Source organism: Stomoxys calcitrans, chromosome 2, assembly GCF_963082655.1.
Source record: "Stomoxys calcitrans chromosome 2, idStoCalc2.1, whole genome shotgun sequence".
NCBI lineage: Eukaryota > Metazoa > Arthropoda > Insecta > Diptera > Muscidae > Stomoxys > Stomoxys calcitrans.
Genome location: NC_081553.1, coordinates 186,860,862 through 186,881,437, shown reverse-complemented (window position 1 = coordinate 186,881,437; position 20,576 = coordinate 186,860,862). Strand labels below are relative to the sequence as shown.

At 41.0% G+C, this 20,576-nt stretch overlaps 1 protein-coding gene across 1 annotated transcript; it reads left to right on the top strand.

Annotated features, from left to right (window-relative positions):
* Positions 1 to 5,758: 5,758 nt before the first annotated feature.
* Positions 5,759 to 18,679, top strand: LOC106086227 (uncharacterized). The gene is made up of 5 exons (XM_059361715.1): positions 5,759 to 5,794; positions 5,846 to 5,923; positions 5,969 to 5,974; positions 13,355 to 13,406; positions 17,709 to 18,679. Exons 1-5 carry the CDS (start codon positions 5,759 to 5,761, stop codon positions 18,677 to 18,679), a joined length of 1,143 nt encoding a protein of 380 aa, XP_059217698.1.
* Positions 18,680 to 20,576: the final 1,897 nt, after the last annotated feature.

Genomic DNA, 20,576 nt, shown 5'->3' with positions numbered 1-20,576 from the left:
GTCCGCCTACGACGCTGAATGCCCGGCGAGACCATCAGAAAATTTTCAGCGGTGGTAATACCCTCCTAATGCTAGCGACATTCGTGAGGTACTATGCCATATAAAAACTTCTCCTTAAAAGAAGTGTCGCTCTGCGGCACGCCGTCCGGACTCGGCTATAAAAAGGAGGTCCCTTATCATTGAGCTTAAAACTTGAATCGGACTGCACTCATTGATCGGACTGAGAAGTTTGCCCCTGATGCTTAATGGAATGTTCATGGGCAAATTTGCATTTTTGTACTCTCACCATCAGAATCTCCCCATAGGATTTTCGTCATCCTACCGACCGTTATACTGATCTCCTTCAGACTTTCTTTCTGTAATAGTGTCGTCTACTCACAATCAGAATGTACCCATAGGATTTTTCGTCCTCATACTGATCGTTTTACTGTTTTACATTCGTCGTTCTGCGTTTGTCTCTCACAACCTTAACTTTAAAAACCGAATGCTATACTGAGCATTCGGTTTTTAAAGGGACACATAGGACTACAAGCGCACTTATGCAGAATAGATAATGCGGCGCACAGTGGGATGAGGAAACAAAATAAGTGGAAATAAGTCTGCCATTTGGAACGGAGAGAGATATCTTCATGAAATTTTACATGGACATAGCTGAGGTGTTATCCAATATAAGAGACCAGCCTATGCGAATAAATCAAAAAAATTGTTAATCAAATTTCTTGGACACTATAAAATATCCCGTAATTTTAGGCTTTTTTGTAGGGCTTATTAAGAACCACCGTAGCGCAGAGGTTAGCATGTCCGCCTATGACGCTGAACGCCTGGGTTCGAATTCTGGCGAAACCATCAGAAAAAATTTTCAGCGGTGGTTTTCCCCTCCTAATGCTGGCAACATTTGTTAGGTATTATGCTATGTAAAACTTCTCACCAAAGATGTGTCGCACTGCGACAAGCCGTTCGGACTCGGCTATAAAAAGGTGGCCCCTTATCATTGAGCTTAAATTTGAATCGGACTGCACTCATTGATATGTGAGAAGTTTGCCCCTGTTCCTTCATGGAATGTTCATGTGCAAATTTGCATTTTTGTACTCTCACCATCAGAATCTCCCCATAGGGGACTCGAGGAATCGGACTGCACTCATTGATATGTGAGAAGTTTGCCCTGTTTCTTAGTGTAATGTTCATGGGTAAAATTTGCAATTTGGAGGTTCTGATGGAGAGAGTAGACGAGGCTATTGTTGAAAGAAAGTCAGAAGGAAATCAGTATAGCTTTCGATTTTTAAAGGGACACATATAACTACAAGCGCACGTATGCAGAATAGATAATGCGACGCACAGTGGGATGGGAAAAATAAATGGAAATAAGTTTGTCATTTTGGAACGGAGAGAGATATTCTCATGAAAATGTCCATGGTTATATCTGATGTGTTATCCAGTTTATATACAAAGGAGGTGACAAACTTTGAAGGTTCACCAATGGCCCCCTGGGTGGCGCCTCATTCTTCACTAAGATATCTCTATCCGTTCCACTGACTTTTTCCCCCATCCCACTGAGCGACGTTGCAAAGTGTGATAGAACCGAAAAAATCTAATAACTTAATATTTCTTTGTAATTTTTAATGGTTGGAGATGAGGTGTTAGCGGGATCTTGTGGCAATTTCTGCCAATATTACAACAAAATAAAAATCGGACCACAAATAAAGATGCTACCTACTTTAGGCACCCGCCAAGAGGCGCTCGGACCACCATCATGTGAAATTTTGTACATGATCTCGATTGCACCTCAGCTTTAGCCATTTCAATTTTCAAAGAGTTACCAATAAATTTTATTATTTCATCGTAATCTTCATATACATACATCCATTACGGGGGAAATTCCAAAGTGAAAAGCTTTGTCACTGTGTTAATGAATAAGAAACAAAAAAAAAAAACAAAAAACAGTCATGTTAATTATCTTTGATCATTAATACGAAGTTTGAAATGAAAAACCACCAAAAGGAAACTCCTAACTTTAAGAAAATTTGCAATTCATTTAATTGAGCAAACATAAACTACCATGTGTTGATGCAAATGCAAAAAATCTGGACATATATGTTAAAATGCGAAACAATGAAAAAAAAAACACAAAAGAGAAGACGCTAATCAATGGACAAAACAATTAAATATTCATAAGGTCCCAGCACAGTAAATGTCACACATTTTAATTTCATTTTCATAAAAATATCAAAGGAAGTTTTTTTTTTTTAAAAAAATTCAAAAAAAACCTTGAGTTCAGCCGGGTCAAACTTTTGATGACTGATCTATATATATAGCACTTATATCGAAAAATTACCTTATCTCCTGCCAGGAGAATCAGCTAGGAGAATCAGCCTTAAAAGGCTCATAGACTAGCCTTTTAAGGGACCAAGACCATAAATCTTTAAGGGACCAAGACAACCCCCCCCCCCCTCCCCATCCTATGGTGGAGGGCATAAAAACCCACCGTCGAGAGTATGATCCGGTCAGCCAATTCAGGCCTCTACTGCACTTCAGAATGGCAAAAGGGCAAAGAGCTTGTAGGGAATCCAGGCTCAAAAAGAGGTATTCACCCATTATCCTACGTCTTCTCCACGCAATTGCCGGGCAATGACACTTCTGCCACCGTTTGCATATACCATACTCAAGCACATCCTGCGGTAGTCTGCCTCTCATTGCACTCATAGCGACGTTAAGGACCTGATGTTGCAATGACCAGTCAGGACTTCTATTAGTAGTCCTAAGTCATGTTTTCTCAGTTCCGGGTCCTTTATACTCGTTTAGGGGCCTTTGTCAACCTATACCCTAGAGCACCAGCCCACGCCTTATTGGGGCAATCATCGTTGATGGGTGGACGCCTGCCATGATTACATAGCAAGATCTGGGGTAATCAGCGATCCATTGTTGACCAGCTCGACTGCCACTTCACTCTTCGCCAAACCTTTATGGTCTGGGACCCAGCAAATCCTGACAGCCTATCCCATTGTTCGAAGAAGTTCTTGGCATTTTCTAACCAATTTTGAACTCACACGGCTCAAAGCCAGAGCCTTCAGCGCCGCCAGACTGTCCATGCATATCGTGGCAGTCTGATCAGCATCGTCTACACTGACTTCAGGATCGCGTAGACCTTCGCTAAAGAAGCTGTCCCCATCCAGAAGTCTATGAGATCCCGATTCCCCAATCCAATTTAAATCCATCCGTGTATGCACACGGCCCCGGAGAGGACGGGCTGCTCCTAAGCCAGAGTTCCCTTTTCGGGAAAACGACTTCTAACCCATTAACAAGGAAGGAACCCTCAGGTATATAATCAGTCGCGCCCCATATAGCATGACGTCATGCGGCCACACCATCTCACCAGAACCTAAATAAAAGGAGCCCCATATATGTGACTCCTTCAGTTTCATGGCGATCTTTATTGCCCCACACCCAACATACAGATGCAAAGGCATAAGAGGGAGAATGGCATTCAGCGCTTCTCTCGGCCGACTTCTCCTAGAATAATCTACATAAGAGGAGCTCCATATACCTGACTCCTCAGTCTCATGGCGCTATTTATTGTCCCACACTCAACATACAGGTTCAAAGGCATAAGACGAAGAATGGCATTAAGCGCCTCTCTTTACTTACTTTACTTTTAATGGCTATGACAGAATATTTGTTCCACTAGCCGAACGTAGAATAGCGTTCCAAGCGCCTCGATCTTTTGCGCTCATTCTATAATCGCTGACACCAAGTTTCGAGGTGTCTCCCCCAACTTGATCTTTCCATCGGGCTTTTGGTCTTCCCGGTTTGCGTGTACCACCGTGTTTGCCTCCAAAAGACTTCTTTGCTGGAGCTTCTTCATCTATTCGGACAACATGACCTAGTCAACGCAGCCGTTGTATTTTGATGCGTGTTACTATGCTAACGTCATAATACAGCTCATACAGTTCGTGGTTCATGCGTCGCCTATATTCTCCGTTAACGCAAACTGGTCCATATATTTTACGAAGAATCTTTCTCTCAAATACTCCAAGCACTGCCTCATCTGCTTTCACAAGTACCCATGCTTCAGAACCATATAACAGCACGGGTTGTATCAGTGTCTTGTAAAGTGTAGTCTTCATCTGTCGAGAGGTGGCCTTGTTTCTAAACTGCTTACTTAGTCCAAAGTAGCATCTGTTTGCCAGTATTATTCTCCGCTTTATCTCAAAACTGGTGTCATTCGTTTCGGTTACGGCGGTGCCGAGGTAGATAAAGTTACTGACTGTCTCAAAGTTGTGGTTCCAAACTTTCTCCATTTTCTTTATCTGCTCGGTTGTGCAAGGCTTTTTGGGAGTTGAAACCATCCATTTCGTCTTATCTCCATTTACTGCCAGACCCATTTTCACTGACTCTCTTTCGATTCTTTCAAAGGCTGCAGTTACTTCTTCCGGTGACGGACCTATGATATCGATATCGTCGGCATAGGCGAGTAGCATGTGCTCTCTTGTGATTAGTGTGCCATATTAAGCGCCTCTCTCGGGGGACTTCTCCTTGCCCCAGAGATTAGCACTGTTGCGGTAACCTGTACCCTCTCGGTAATTCTGCGAAGGGCTTTGGTGTGGCACAAAGCAGACAACCATGGGTGAGAACTGGGTCAACGACCGCCGTAAACATCCATTGTACCGTCCCCGGCCCTAGCCCCCAACTCCTTTCTACCGATTTGCGACAGTGGATCCCAACACATCTCACTGTTTCAAATTTTACCGAAATCGAGCAAATATCAAAGAAATCGAGCAATAACCGTGCCTTGTATGGCCCGAAACCCCTAAATCGGCATATCGGTCTATAAGGGGGCTACATCCAAATACAATCCGATAAATCCCACCTCATCTAATCAAGAAGAAGCCGATTGGTTTTATAATGGAGCTGCCCCGATTCCTCATTATGTCCAATTGGGTATATCCTTTATTGCCATAATCGGTTTATAAGTCCGATTAATACGATTTTTGGTAGCGTTCCAAACACTTTGCCTTCATTTGGAATTTACGATTTTTACTCTACTCGGAAATACTTTTTTCCATTTGAGTCCCACATTGTCGTGATTGGTGTATATGATAATTTCGGAAATGAGACAGCTCACTGCAGGTTGTTGCATTTGTATTCCCATAATACCAAGATCGATATATTGGGTTGCCCAAAAAGTAATTGCGGATTTTTTAAAAGAAAGTAAATGTATTTTTAATAAAACTTAGAATGAACTTTAATCAAATATACTTTTTTTACACTTTTATTCTAAAGCAAGCTAAAAGTAACAGCTGATAACTGACAGAAGAAAGAATGCAATTACAGAGTCACAAGCTGTGAAAAAATTTGTCAACGCCGACTATATGAAAAATCCGCAATTACTTTTTGGGCAACTTAATACATGACTTATTCCGAACACTGTACCAAGATGGCATCATATTTTGCATGAGTGCTGCACAAACTTCAAGTGCTGGAAGAAGAAACCTTGAGTGCAAAAAAGGCTTGCCACTTGTCTGGAATTGAGGAGTGACTGTTGCATATAAATGCCGTGTCATTGGGGTCTCATTTGTAAAGTGTATCATTTTGACGCTTGACCACCATCACGACACCACGAATGGATGAAACAAAGGGGGAAACTGCATAACAAATGACCAATGATTACTTGTGACCATTGTTGCATTGTCGTTAGTTATGTTGTCGTTGTTTTTGCTTTTGTCATCATACATTGTGTCCCGCTGCATCCGGTTAATGGTCGATGATCACCCAAAATGCTATTGCAGACGATGACGCGGTAGAGCTGTTTGACCATGCATTCGTTGTGGCTGCTTTTTTATGTTTGCAGTTTACAACTGAAAGTGGTTTTTCCGGTAGTAGACAATTATTGGAGTTACGTGAAAATCGTGAAAATCTCACAACGAAAGTAAAAACATTTGCAATTTCTGTTTTTTTTTTCTTTTCAATTCAGGATACGGTGAGATGGGGAGGGGGGGGGGGGGGGGGGGGGGGGGGGGGCTTTATAAAAATCTTGCAGGTGGTAACATGTTCACTGACATTGAATTTTTGGTGAACATTATGGCATGACAGCTTCTGCCAAAACACAGCCAGCCACATGCGTTAGTTGCTTTATCCATATACCTAGTGGGCCAAACAATTGGAAAATTCAATTCAAATCGTTATTGAAGTTCAAACAGTAAGGACGTTATCCCGGTTGTAACACGGAACAAGTTTCATCAAACTTGCAAAATAAGTTTCTTCGGTGACAAAAGTCTAGTGTGAGTTCAAGTAAAAGTGAAATTAAGGAAACTGGATTTTGTTTACAAATTAAAGGGAAAAATTTGGCGAGAAGAAATAGAGCGAATAGATAAAATACTTTTTGTAAAACAACTGTAGTGCTCTTGAAGAATTGAAAAAAAAACCGACTAGCCGACTATATAATACCCTACACCTACCCTACAATTATAAATTCGGGCAACATATATATGTATTTGAGAGCTATATCCAAATCTGAACCGACTATCAAACAGATATTTTGAAAATTGTTGTTACTACGGCAATAAATATTGGGTTGCCCAAAAAGTAATTGCGGATTTTTTAAAAGAAAGTAAATGCATTTTTAATAAAACTTAGAATGAACTTTAATCAAATATACTTTTTTTACACTTTTTTTATAAAGCAAATAACTGACAGAAGAAAGAATGCAATTACAGAGTCACAAGCTGTGAAAAAATTTGTCAACGTCAAATTTTGGGCAACCCAATATGTATGTGTGCTACATCCATATTTGAACCGATTTTGATGAAATCTCGCAGATATGTTACGATCAGCAACAAAACAATCGGTGCCAAATTTTGTACAAATCGGTTACAAATTGTGTGCATTACAACCTTATAAGTGTAAATAGGGCTATACATATATATGGGAGCCATATCTTAAACTGAACCGATTTGGATTAAATTTTTGCAGATTTGTTAAGATCAGTAACAAAACAATCTCTGCCACATTTTGTGCAGATTGGTTGAAAATTGTAGCTACTACGGCCATTTAAGTGCAAATCGGGCGATACATATATATGGGAGCTGTATCTAAATCTGAACCGATTTTTACCAAAAATCAATAGCGTTTGTCCTTGGGTCAAAAAAGTGATATGTGAAAAATTTCGTGATGATTGGACAACAAATACGACCTGCGCTTAGATTACAAAAATACATGGATTCACAGATGGACATGTCTTTATCGAATCAGAAAGTGATTCTGAGTCGATCGGTATATATATGAATGGGTCTATCAATGCACAAACTTATAATACCCTGTACCACAGTGGTGACACACAGTATAAACATTAATAGAAACAAGTAAAAGCGTGCTAAGTTCGGCCGAGCCGAATCTTATATACCCTCCACCATAGATCGCATTTGTTGAGTTCTTTTGCCGATATCTCCTTTTAGGCAAACAAAGGATAAAATAAAATAATTAATTTAATACTGGAGCTATATCAAGAGTTATAGTCCGATTCGGACCATAATCGAATTGAATGTTGGAGACCATAGTAGAAGTGATTGTGTAAAATTTCAGCCAATTGGAATAAGAATTGCGCCCTTTAAGGGCTCAAGAAGTAAAATAGAGAGATTGGTTTATATGGGAGCTGTACTGGCTATAGAATGATTCGGACCATATTTGACAAGTATGTTGAAAGTCATGGGAGAAGCTGTTGTACAGAATTTCAGCCAAATCTGATGATAATTACGCCCTCTGGAGGCTCAAGAAGTCAAGAAACCAGATCGGTTTATATGGCAGCTATATCAGGTTATGAACCAATTTGAACCATACTTAGGACAGTAGTTGGAAGTCATATCGAAACACGTTGTGCAAATTTCAGCCAAAACGGATAGCAATAGCGCCCTCTAGTGCCTCAAGAAGTCAAGATTCAAGATCGGTTTATATGGCAGCTATATCAGGTTATGGACCCATTTAAACCATACCATAGCACAGTAATTGGAAGTCATATCGAACAAGTAAAACAGTGCATACATCTTATCTTATATACCCTCCACCTTGGATCGCATTTGTCGAGTTCTTTTCCCGACAAGAAAGGATATAAGAAAAGATTTGCTCTGCTATTAGAGCGATATCAAGATATAGACCGGTTTGGACCACAATTAAATTATATGCTGGAGACCTGTGTAAAATGTCAGCCAATTCGAATAAGAATTGCGCACTTTGGGGGCTCAAGAAGTAAAATAGAGAGATCGATTTATATGGGAGCTGTATCGGGCTATAGACCGATTCAGACCATAATAAACATGTATGTTGACGGTCATGAGAGGATCTGTCGTACAAAATTTCCGGGAAATCGGATAATAATTGCGACCTCTAGAGGGTCAAGTAGACAAGATCCCAGATCGGTTTATATGGCAGCTATATCAGGTTATGAACTGATTAGAATCATGCTTGGCACAGTTGTTGGATATCATAACAAAACATGTCGTGCAAAAATTCATTTCAATCGGATAAGAATTGCGCCCTCTAGAGGCTTAAGAAATCAAGACCCCAGATAGGTTTATATGACAGCTTTATCAGGTTATGGATCGATTTGAACCATACTTGACACAGTTGTTGGATATCATAACAAAACACGTCGTGCAAAAATTCATTCAAATCGGATAAGAATTGCGCCCTCTAGAGGCTCAAAAAGTCCAGACCCAAGATCGGTTTATACGACAGCTATATCAGGTTATGGACCGATTTGAACCATATTCGGCACAGTTGTTGCATATCATAACAAAATACGTGGTGCAAAATTTCATTTCAATCGGATAACAATTGCGCCCTCTAGAGGCTCAAGGAGTCAAGACCCAAGATCGGTTTATAAGGCAGCTATATCGGGTTATGGACCGATTTGAACCATACTCGACACAGTTGTTAGAAGTCACAATAAAACACCTCATGCAAAAGTTCAGCCAAATCTGATAATAATTACGCCCTCTGGAGGCTCAAGAAGTCAAGAAACCAGATCGGTTTATATGGCAGCTGTATCAGGTTATGGATCGATTTGAACCATACTTGACACAATTGTTGGATATTATAACAAAACACGTCGTGCAAAATTTCATTTCAATCGGATAAGAATTGCGCCCCCTAGAGGCTCAAGAAGTCAAGACCCAAGATCGGTTTATATGACAGCTATATCAGGTTATGGACCGATTTGAACCATTCTCGACACAGTTGTTGGAAGTCACAATAAAACACCTTATGCAAAAGTTCAGCCAAATCGGATAAGAATTGTGCCCTCTAGAGGCTCAAGGAGTCAAGACCCAAGATCGGTTTATATGGCAGCTATATCAAATCATGGACCGATATAGCCCATTTACAATCCCAACCGACCTACACTAATAAAAAGTATTTGTGCAAAATTTCAAGCGCCTAGCTTTACTCCTTGGAAAGTTAGTGTGGCTTCGACAGACAGACGGACGGACATGGCTAGATCGACTTAAAATGTCATGACGCTCAAGAATACTTTATGGGGTCTTAGACGCATATTTCGAGGTGTTACAAACAGAATGACGAAATTAGTATAACCCCATCCTATGGTGAAGGGTATAAAAACTGTAAATGGCAAATGATAAAAGTGGAAGAAAGCGTTTCGACTGTACCCAATATTGGATGTCAATCTTCAAGGATTCTGTAAAAAAATATGTACACCTAAGACTTGAAGAGGTGAACTGCTTTGCTGTCATTGGCTAGAAAAGACGTCTCAGTCATTGTGTCCGTCATGACAGCTCACTGTCTAAACGGAAAACATGCTGACAGACTGAAGGTTGCCAGCAACGACTTTTGCAGAAGAAGAAGAGAAGAAGAGACTATAGAACACCTTCTGTGTGTGTGTCCCGTACTAGCAGTCAGAAGGAGTTCCACTTTAGGTTCTCATTTCTTTGAGAACCTGTCTGATTTAGTGGATGTGAACATTCGCAAGTTATGTGGCTTTTTAAAGCGATCTGACTTGTTCAACAGTAGGAAATAGAAGGCATCTTCCTTCTTCTGTTCCTGTGGTATCACAATGGACGAAAACGTCTAATTTGTTATCTTCATAACAAGTTCCAGTCAAGGCAGCTGTCGGATTCTAACAATTTAGTGTACTAAAATTCAAGGAAACCGAACTAAAAATTCTATATTTATGAACCAAGGATGCTAATTCGACAGTTCGATATACTTGGCAGCTATAGCCAAGTATAAGTTTATCAAGACTATATTCGACTTAATTTTGCATCTAAAACTTGTTGATAATCTAAATATTTTCGAAAAATGCGCCTTTTTGAGCTCAAGACTCTAAGTCGGAGGAACGGTCTACATTATATCTGAATATAGTCCGATCTGGCCAATACTCCCTACAATTCACGGTTAAAAATTTCATTCGAATAATAAATGCGCCTTTATGGGACAAGGACTTTAAATCTCGAATTGGTCTATATGACAGATATATCGATATATGGTCCGATTTGCACCATATTCTGCAAGGACTTCAAGAGGTCTAATACATAACACTAATCAAATTTTGAGACTTTGATGATTGAGACTTTTGATGAAAAAACATTTTTCACAGGATATGACGGGACTAACTAAGACAGTGGAAACAAACAGACACCATTGCACAAAAATTAAAACAACGGAATCTTGAAACAATGATGTTGATCGAAGGCTTATCATTACAGACTTTATGCTAAAGGAAGCCTTTAAAAGCTTCCAATCATTGAAGTCACCCCGGACCAGCCACTCCTATGGGTGACCACCACAAAAGGCCTATTACGCGGATGCGGACTGAGCAGGTATTTGAGGCCGTCTGCTACGCAGACGATCTGAGAATCCGAACCAGCTATGCAGAAGGGCCGAAAGGGTCTTGCGTATGGCATATGACTGGGCTAGACCCAGTGGTCTCAATGTTAACCCAGAGAAGACTGTTCACGAGGAAGACGAAGATGGGCCAATTGAAAGTACCACGTTTCCTCAATAAAACGATTTCGATATCTGACAAGGAAACTTTATTCAGGAGCGTACTGAGATGGCTCACATATGTTGAGCGCTATGTAGACAGACCATAGGGTCGAAATGGGGCCTAAATCCGATGATAGTCCACTGACTCTACAGGAGCGTAATTAGACCAATACTTACTTAAGCCTTAGTAGTTTGGTGGACTTCTTTGCAAGGAAGGACCATACAACAGGTTCAGAGAACATGTTGTCTTGGCATAGGCGGAGCGATGAGGACCACGCTCATTAGAGCACTTTAGACTATTCTAGATATCCGACCCTTTGACATACAGATTAAGTGTGAGGCAGCCACTGCGGCTACGAAACTTAAGGCGATGGGAGAATGGATTGAGGATGGGAGCAACTCATACCATCGCGTTATAATCGAGGCGACTATAGGATACCTGGAAGAAATGGAAGAGGTTTCCGATCGGATACCTGAGATGAACCTTGAAGTCGAGTGCGAGATACTGCCGCCAGCGGCACATCCTTGGATTGACGGAACCCTTGTATTGCCATCTGGAAGATTATGTTACACGGATGGAACAAAGCTAGTGGACAGAGTGGGCCTGGAGGTCTACATTGAGAACCCAGAGACTGAGATCTGTTTTGGACTGACTTGACCATAATACGGTCCTGTAGGAGGAGATCCAGGCGATCATAGAATGCATGAGGTGGTGTGGTGTTAACATGAGGACATTCAACTGACCTTCATTACATCCATGAAGGTCGGTTGAATGTCTAGGTCGGTAAGATCACGAACAGCCTTGGAGTTTTGCAAAATGCAAATTTGCCCATGAATCACAAGCGTGCTGCTCTACGGTGGCCTCCCAAGATCGTCCCATTTTCAGGGAGGGCGAAGCTTTTCCATGGCAAAGTACCTTACAAATTTAGCCACCATTTGGAGGGGATAACCACTGCTGAAAATTGTTTCTGATTTCCAGGATTCGAACCCAGGCGTTCAGTATTATAGACGGACATACTAACCTCTGCATCATGGTGGCGACATCTTTTTGGAGAGAAGTTTTTCCATGGCATAGAACCTCCCAAATGTCGTTAGCATTAGGAGGGATAACCACCGCTGAAAATTTGTTCTGATGTTCTCGCCAGGATATGCACAGGCGTTCAGCGTCATAATCGGACATGCTAAACCCTGCGCTACGTTGAAGTCCCAGGATCGTGCCAACCTCAAAGAAGGAGATTAACGCCTTATTTGAGGATGGGACGATCTACATTGTTTTGGTGCCGGACCATAGAGGAGTAAAGAGAAACGAAAGGGCATACGAATTGGCGGTAGGTGCCAGAGACCTGCCATCAATAAACTTAGTAAACACGAATTCTTACGACGAAAGCGCTTGTAACACTGTGAAACAGCAAAACTATCGTTGTGATGACGAAATCCTATTGGAAGATCCGGATCGTAGAAAGACGAGGCTATTACTGAAAAAAAGTCAGAAGACGATAAATAAAGCTTTGGGTATTATAACAGGACACATAGCACTACGAGCTCACTTATACAGAATAGTTGCGGGAATTGAAAACATGTATAGTGCATGTGGGGAAAATGATGAGACGTTCAAGCATTTCCTATGTCATTGCCCTGCCATCGTGACTAAGAGACACAGGTACCATATTTGAACCAACTTGGGTGAGTGGAATGGTAAACCATTACCATTACTGTCTTAGGTTTATGTATGTCCATATACCCAGCTAACAATATTTTCCGATTTCGGTCCGACATCGCCCCAACAATCGGATGAATAATCCAATATCGGATCCGATGTTTTACCGACATCTTAACTAAAAACGAGAGAAGTGGTTCTCATGTTGTCGGAACGGCACTGCTGAGGGAAATCTGATATATTTGCCGCCACATCGTACCGATATCGCATCGTTGTCCGAAAAAAAACTCCGGGAAAATCTGATGGAAAATTTTGTGTCATACCAAATGAGGACTGAATTCGAGGACAATTTCGGACCGATTTCTTGACGAATGTCTTAAAAAATGCGAATGGTTTTTCCGACGAATCGATTTCTTGACGGTCAAACGGTTTCAATTAACGGCACCACACTCAATTCGAAAAAAAAGAAAACCAAAAACAAAATATCCCCCTCCACCACTTGTAGGCATTCCGAACACGTGGTTACGAAATGTTGCTATGCAAAAATTAAAAGGAACCAAACAAAACGTTCTTCCGACACGCCGTACAGAAATCGTTACGATTTCGTTCTTAAATATCAGAATAAATGAAATAAAAATAAATTCCCACAGACTTGTCTAATCGATTTCTTTCCGGAGCTGGTAAAAATTGTCGTATATTTCGTCCCAGTATATGCAGACATGTCGTACGTCAGACAAAGTAGGATCAAATTGTAAGCTGGGTATGGACTATAGTGGCATGGGGCAGATTAATCTGCAACCTCTTTTCAATCTAACCTAACCTAAAGTTCTTTCCATTATTCTTATTATAAATTTTAAAATTTTGTATAAAAAGACTTAAGCCACAAGCGTAAACCTCAACGGTAAGTATGTGTCTTAAGTCTTTTGTTCTTACATGCATGCCTTTTATGACAGTACCAATAGACTTAAGACACAAACACGTTTTGAGCTGACTAAAGTTTGTGGAGGCCACCGTAGCGCAGAGGTTGGCATGTCCGCCTATGACGCTGAACGCCTGGGTTCGAATTCCGGCGAGATCATCAGAAAAAATTTTCAGAGGTGGTTTTCCCCTCCTAACGCTGGCAACATTTGTGAGGTATTATGCCATGTTAAACTTCTCTCCAATGAGGAGATACGTTTAACTATGCTATCGTCATCATACAGCTCGTGTTTCAAACGAAGCCTATATTATCCATTAACGTAAACAGGTTCATATATACCCCTCTCAAAACCCTCAAAGACTACCTTATCTGCTTTCGCTTATACCCCTGATTCGGAGCCATTCAAGAGCACGGGTAGTATCGGTGTCTTGTACAGTGTAATTTTCGTCTTTCGAGAGGTGGTTTTGCTCCTCAGCTGCTTGCTCAATCCAAAGTAGCTTCTGTATCTATTATTCTTCGCTTCATTTCGAAACTGGTGTCGTTCGTTTCGGTTACGGCGGTGCCGAGGTCGGTCGACTCGAGACTATCTCAAATTTGAGATTCCCAACTTTTTCCATTTTCTTTATCTGCTCGGGGGTACAGGGCCTTGTGGGAGTTGATATCGTCCACTTTGTCTTATCTCTATTTACTGCCAAACCCATTTTCATTGATTCTCTTTAGATACTTTCAAAGGCTGTAATTACTTCTTCCGGTGATCGCCCATAATATCGATGTTGTTGGCATGGGCGAATAGCATACGTTCTCTTGTGAGAGAACATCATTTAGATGCATTTGAAAACCATAGGTGAATGAACTATTCTGAATACCATTTTAACTGCAGGAGTTGAACCATCCACGAGACCACCATGGCCTTATTCTTATCGCCACACTAATACTGATACTAGCCACATTTTTTAGGTATTTAGCAGTGTTAAACTTCCCAACTAAGTGGTAGCGCTATGCGGAACCCCGTTTAAAGTCCGCAATAAAAACAAGTAAAAGAGTGCTAAGTTCGGCCGGGCCGAATCTTATATACCCTCCACCATGGATCGCATTTGTCGAGTTCTTTTCCCGGCATCTCTACTTAGGCAAAAAAAGGATATAAGAAAAGATTTGCTCTGCTATTAGAGCGATATCAAGATACGGTCCGGTTTGGACCACAATTAAATTATATGTTGGAGACCTGTGTAAAATGTCAGCCAATTCGAATAAGAATTGCGCCCTTTGGGGGCTCAAGAAGTAAAGTAGAGAGATCGATTTATATGGGAGCTGTATCGGGCTATAGACCGATTCAGAACATAATAAACACGTATGTTGACGATCATGAGAGGATCCGTCGTACAAAATTTCAGGCAAATCGGATAGGAATTGCGCCCTGTAGAAGCTCAAGAAGTCAAGACCCAAGATCGGTTTATATGGCAGGTATATCAGGTTATTAACCGATTTAAACCTTATTTGACACAGTTGTTGAAAGTTAGAATAAAATGCGTCATGCAAAATTTCAGCCAAATCGGATAATAATTGCGTACTCTAGAGGCTCAAGAAGTCAAGACCCAAGATCGGTTTATATGACAGCTATATCAGGTTATGAACCGATTTGAACCATACTTGACACAGTTGTTGGATATCATAACAAAATACTTCGTACAAAATATCATTCAAATCGGATAATAATTGCGATCTCTAGAGACTCAAGAAGTCAAGACCCAAGATCGGTTTATATGACAGCTATATCAGGTTATGAACCGATTTGAACCATACTTGGCACAGTTGTTGGTTATCATAACAAAACACGTCGTGCAAAATTTTCATTCAAATCGGATAAGAATTGCGCACTCTAGAGGCTCAAGAAGTCAAGACCCAAAATCGGTTTATATGGCAGCTATATCAGGTTATGAACCGATTTGAACCATACATGCCACAGTTGTTGGATATCATAACAAAACACGTCGTGCAAAATTTCATTCAAATCGGATAAGAATTGGGCACTCTAGAGACTCAAGAAGTCAAGACCCAAGATAGGTTTATATGACAGCTATATCAGGTTATGAACCGATTTGAACCATACTTTCCACAGTTGTTGGATATCATAACAAAACTCGTCGGGCAAAATTTCATTCAAATCGGATAAGAATTGCGCACTCTAGAAGCTCAAGAAGGCAAGACCCAAGATCGGTTTATATGACAGCTATATCAGGTTATTACCCGATTTGAACCATACTCGGCACAGTTGTTGGATATCATAACAGAACACGTCGTGCAAAATTTCATTCCAATGGGATAAAAATTGCGCACTATAGAGGCTCAAGAAGTCAAGACCCAAAATCGGTTTATCTGGCAGCTATATCAAAACATGGACCGATATGGCCCATTTACAATACCAGTAGAATACCAATACTAGCTTTATTCCTTCGGAAGTTAGCGTGCTTTCGACAGACAGACGGACGGACGGACGGACGGACGGACGGACGGACGGACAGACGGACGGACGGACGGACGGACAGACGGACGGACAGACGGACGGACGGACAGACGGACGGACAGACGGACAGACGGACGGATATGGCTAGATTGACATAAAATGTCGCGACGATCAAGAATATATATACCTTATGGGGTCTCGGACGAATATTTCGAGTAGTTACAAACAGAATGGCGAAATTAGTATACCCCCCATCCTATGGTGGAGGGTATAAAAAGCTCTTCTATCATTCAGCTTAACCTTGAAAAGGACATCACGCATTTATAAAGGGTGATTTTTAAGCTATTATCTTTTTGGCAACACTAGTTTAAACAGTTCACGCACGTTTCGTGTTTTGTTTCACTGTCATACATCTTCAGTTTTGTCTATAATTTAACCATGAATCATCAACGCTTGCAAATTATTGAATTTTATTACCGAAATGCGTGCTCTGTTAAGAAAGTTCATCGCGCGCTTCTTCCATTTTACGACGAATCTCATTTTTGGTTCAATGGGTACGTCGATAAGCAGAATTGTCAATCTTGGAGTGAAGTTCATCCAGAAGCACTGCAAGAGCTATAAAAGTCTATAGAAGTCACAGTTTGATGCTGTTTATTGGCTGGTGGCATCATTGGCCCGTACTTCTTCAAAGATGATGCGAATCATAACATAACTGTAAATGGTGAGCGCTATCGTGAGATGATATCCAACTTTTTTTTGCCCAAAATGCAAGAGCTTGACTTGCATGCCATGTGGTTTCAACGCTACGGTACCACATGCCACACAGCACGCGTGACAATGGATTCATTGATAGGAGAGTTCGGTGAACATTTTATTTCATGTTTAGGACCGGTAAATTGACCGCCTAGATCGTGCTATTTAACGCCTTTAGAATATTTTTTGTGGGACTATGTTAAAGCTCATGTCTATACAGACAAGACCGCTTCAATTGACGCATTGGAAGACAACATTGAAGCATTTATTCATGAGATACAGGCCGAAATGTTGGAAAGAGTATGCCAAAATTGGACTAAAAGGATGGACCATTTAAGGCGCAGTCACGTTCAACATTTGCATGAAATAATCTTCAAACATTAAATTATATGGGCCGTTCTATCGATTCAAATGAAGATTTCATGCATTTTTCTGAATTTTATGTGTTTTTTATGAAAAATTGCCCTATAGCTCTTAAGACATCGCCCATTATAACAGCTAACCCCCACATTAATACTGTGGTCGCCCCTTTTAGTGATACTGGCGACATCTGTGGGGTAGTGTTAAACTTCTCAACTAAGTGTTGCCGCCATGTGGTATGCCTTTTAAACTCCACAATAAAAAAAACTCTTTTAGCATTAAGCTTAAACTTGAACAGAACATGACTCATAAATATAAGAGAAGAATCCCGCTGTAACAAGATAACCTTTAAAAAATAGCATTTCCCAAATAATAAAAACATTTTTTTTTCTTAATGGTTTTTTCGTTTCAGGTTCAATCCATATTTCAAAAATCGAAAAAAGAATGATACCCTTAAAACATATAATCCTGATTCTTTCGATAGGTAAACAAAGCAACCCCACAAACAACAAAAACATCTTCTCACTCTCTTTCTCTCTCTCACTCTCGCTCTCTCTCTCTTATTCAAGCTACATTGGTTTCGGCACGCAAAGTGAAAAGAAAAGGCGTCTATGGCATTGCACCCCATCATCCGCCACTTCAGCCACCAAGTGAGCCTTCCAGCCTATCGGAACCCTATCATTTCGAAGAGATCCACTTTGATGAATACAATAAACATCACAATCCCCATCATCGCCAGACATCGCATCAGTCCCACTATGAAACCTTTCACTATGAGCCTGAACATTATGGAGGTGATCATGTGACAACACCCACTGGAGGTTCATATCTTGTAGATAATGGTTTGCGTAGCATAGCCAAAGGTTCTGCAGATCAAGCCAATTCGGCAGTGGCCTCTCAAAATGCTGCTGGCAAACAAGCAGCCTACATTGCAAAGAGTACCTTAGCCCAGGCAGCAGTACAAGCCGCAGGTACAGCTGTTGCTGTACTTAAAGGCAAAGAAGTTCTACTGCATCGTCTGGAGGAACAAAGTGCCGAGTCTCACAAAGTTATGCAAAGTGAGCTAACCCAATTGCAGCAAGCCAAACGTTCAGCCAAAGCTGCGCAGTATTCAGCACAACAAGCCCTACAACATGTCTCTGTTTTAACGGCGGCCCTCAACAATGCCCAAGCAGCCTCTGAATTGGCTCAAAAGTCGGCATCAGAAGCTGCAGCTGAATTGGCCTCACAAATCGATATGGTCGCACAGGCCAAAGCTAAGCTGGAGCAAGTGGAGTCCCAACTCTATACAGCACGTTTAGATTACGAGGAAACCAAGGACGCAGCAGAGAAGGCCACACAATCCGCTCAAGAAGCTCAACTTAATGCCAATGACGCGGGACTACATGCTAATGTCGAATTAAGTGACTCCTCCGCTTCTGTGGTGGTGAGTCACGAGAACAGCGATAATCTGAACAGTGCTAGCCATAATATTGCCAAGCGGAGACCTGGCCATGAGCCATCACAGCAACAACAATCGACAGTAGTGCAAAAGAAATAACCGTGAAACAAATGTTGTAAATTTATCACTTTTTAATTTTTTGAAGATCACAAAATGTTTTTTGTTTTTTTGATATCGTCTTCAGTATTTATTGGCATTAGCGTAGATCTATTTATAACCGAAACGAGAATAAATGTTTTTAATTTTAATTAGAAGTAAGACAAGAAAAAAAGGGGTTTTTTCAAAGCAATTGGTTACACTGAAATTTTGTTACCTCAAAATACCTCGCTGATTTGTTGGGAGATTAAGAGGCCTATACCTATTTTTGAACTAATATGGGTACTATTCGCTGTGAGTATTAAAGGACGCAAATGCACTTCACATACCAAAGTTCAACCAAATAGGGCAAAAATTAAGGCTTCTAAGAGCTCAAGAAGTCAAATCAAGGGATCGGTTCAAATGGGTGTCATAAGCGTAGAAGCGGGCTAAGCACCCCCAGAAAAGTTGTATCCCCGCAGAATATTCAAAATTTCATTGTTTTCTATAAGATTTGCAAATTTTATTGCTATTCAAGGGGTTTAGCCTCCCTAAAGTTGGGCTGGCTTCGCTAATGAACTTAATCCCAACTAGAATCTATCTATTGGGTTGCCCAAAAAGTAATTGCGGATTTTTCATATAGTCGGCGTTGACAAATTTTTTCACAGCTTGTGACTCTGTAATTGCATTCTTCCTTCTGTCAGTTATCAGCTGTTACTTTTAGATTGCTTTAGAAAAAAAGTGTAAAAAAAAAGTATATTTGATTAAAGTTCATTCTAAATTTTATTAAAAATGCATTTACTTTCTTTTAAAAAATCCGCAACTACTTTTTGGGCAACCCAATAGTTGATATTAGGTTTGAGTCTTGGACGGCATAATACATCAAATACCAAATTTCAACAAAGTCGGATCAATATTGAGACTCCCAAGGGCTGAAGAAACCAAATCCTGGGGTCGATTTATATGGGGGCTATATCAGAATATAGCAAATGCATATTTTGCCCATGAACATTCCACAAAGGAACAGGGGCAAACTTCTCACATATCAATGCGTGCAGTCCGAATCAAGTTTAAGCTCAATTATAAGGGGCCTCCTTTTTATAGCCGAGTCCGAACGGCGTGCTACAGTGCGACCTTTTTGGAGAGAAGATTTACATGGCAGAGTACCTCACAAATGGTGCCAGCATTAGGAGGGAAAAACCACCGCTGAATATTTTTTCTGATGGTCTCGCCAGGATTCGAACCCCGGGCGTTCAGCGTCATAGGCGGACATGCTAACCTCTGCGCTACGGTGGCCTATCAGAATATAGACCGATTCGAATACTTGATACTAATAATGGAAATCTTAACGCCAATCTTTGTGCAGAATACCCCTTCTGGAAACTCACATACACGTACACACTGGGGATATGCCTTGACATCGAAAGAGCTTCAACAATGTGTTGACCGACACACAGATCCAATTCTTAGACCAGTACCGAGTCATTAGAGACTGGATAAACCATATGCTAAGGACCAGGTGGATAAATTGTGTGTCCAATGGCATCAATATAAGGGAGAAAGTGGCACAGGGCATGCCACAGGGGGGCATTTTATCGCCATTCCTATGGGTGACCACAATAAATGACCTATTACGGATGCTGGCTGAGGAGGGATTTGAAGCCGCTACACAGACGATGCTATAATACTTCTAAGCATCCAAATCAGCTATGTAGAAGTGCCGAAAGGTGCTTGGAGATTGCATACGACTGGGCTGGACCTAGAGATCTCAATGCTAACGCAGAGAAGAGTGAAGTTCACGAGAAAGACGAAGACGGCCCAATTTGACACACCACGTTCCCTAAATACAACGATTTAGATATCTGGCAAAGTCAAATACTTAGAAGTGATCTTGGACAGGCAACTGCATTGGAAGTGTCAC

Bases quoted from the DNA above. Each gene is read 5' to 3' on its own strand.
- LOC106086227 (XM_059361715.1), top strand. From the start codon at position 5,759: ATGATCACCCAAAATGCTATTGCAGACGATGACGCG. The intron at 5,795-5,845 runs GTAGAGCTGTTT...TTATGTTTGCAG, and splicing joins CTATTGCAGACGATGACGCG to TTTACAACTGAAAGTGGTTT. The intron at 13,407-17,708 runs GTATGGACTATA...CTCTTATTCAAG, and splicing joins AGGATCAAATTGTAAGCTGG to CTACATTGGTTTCGGCACGC.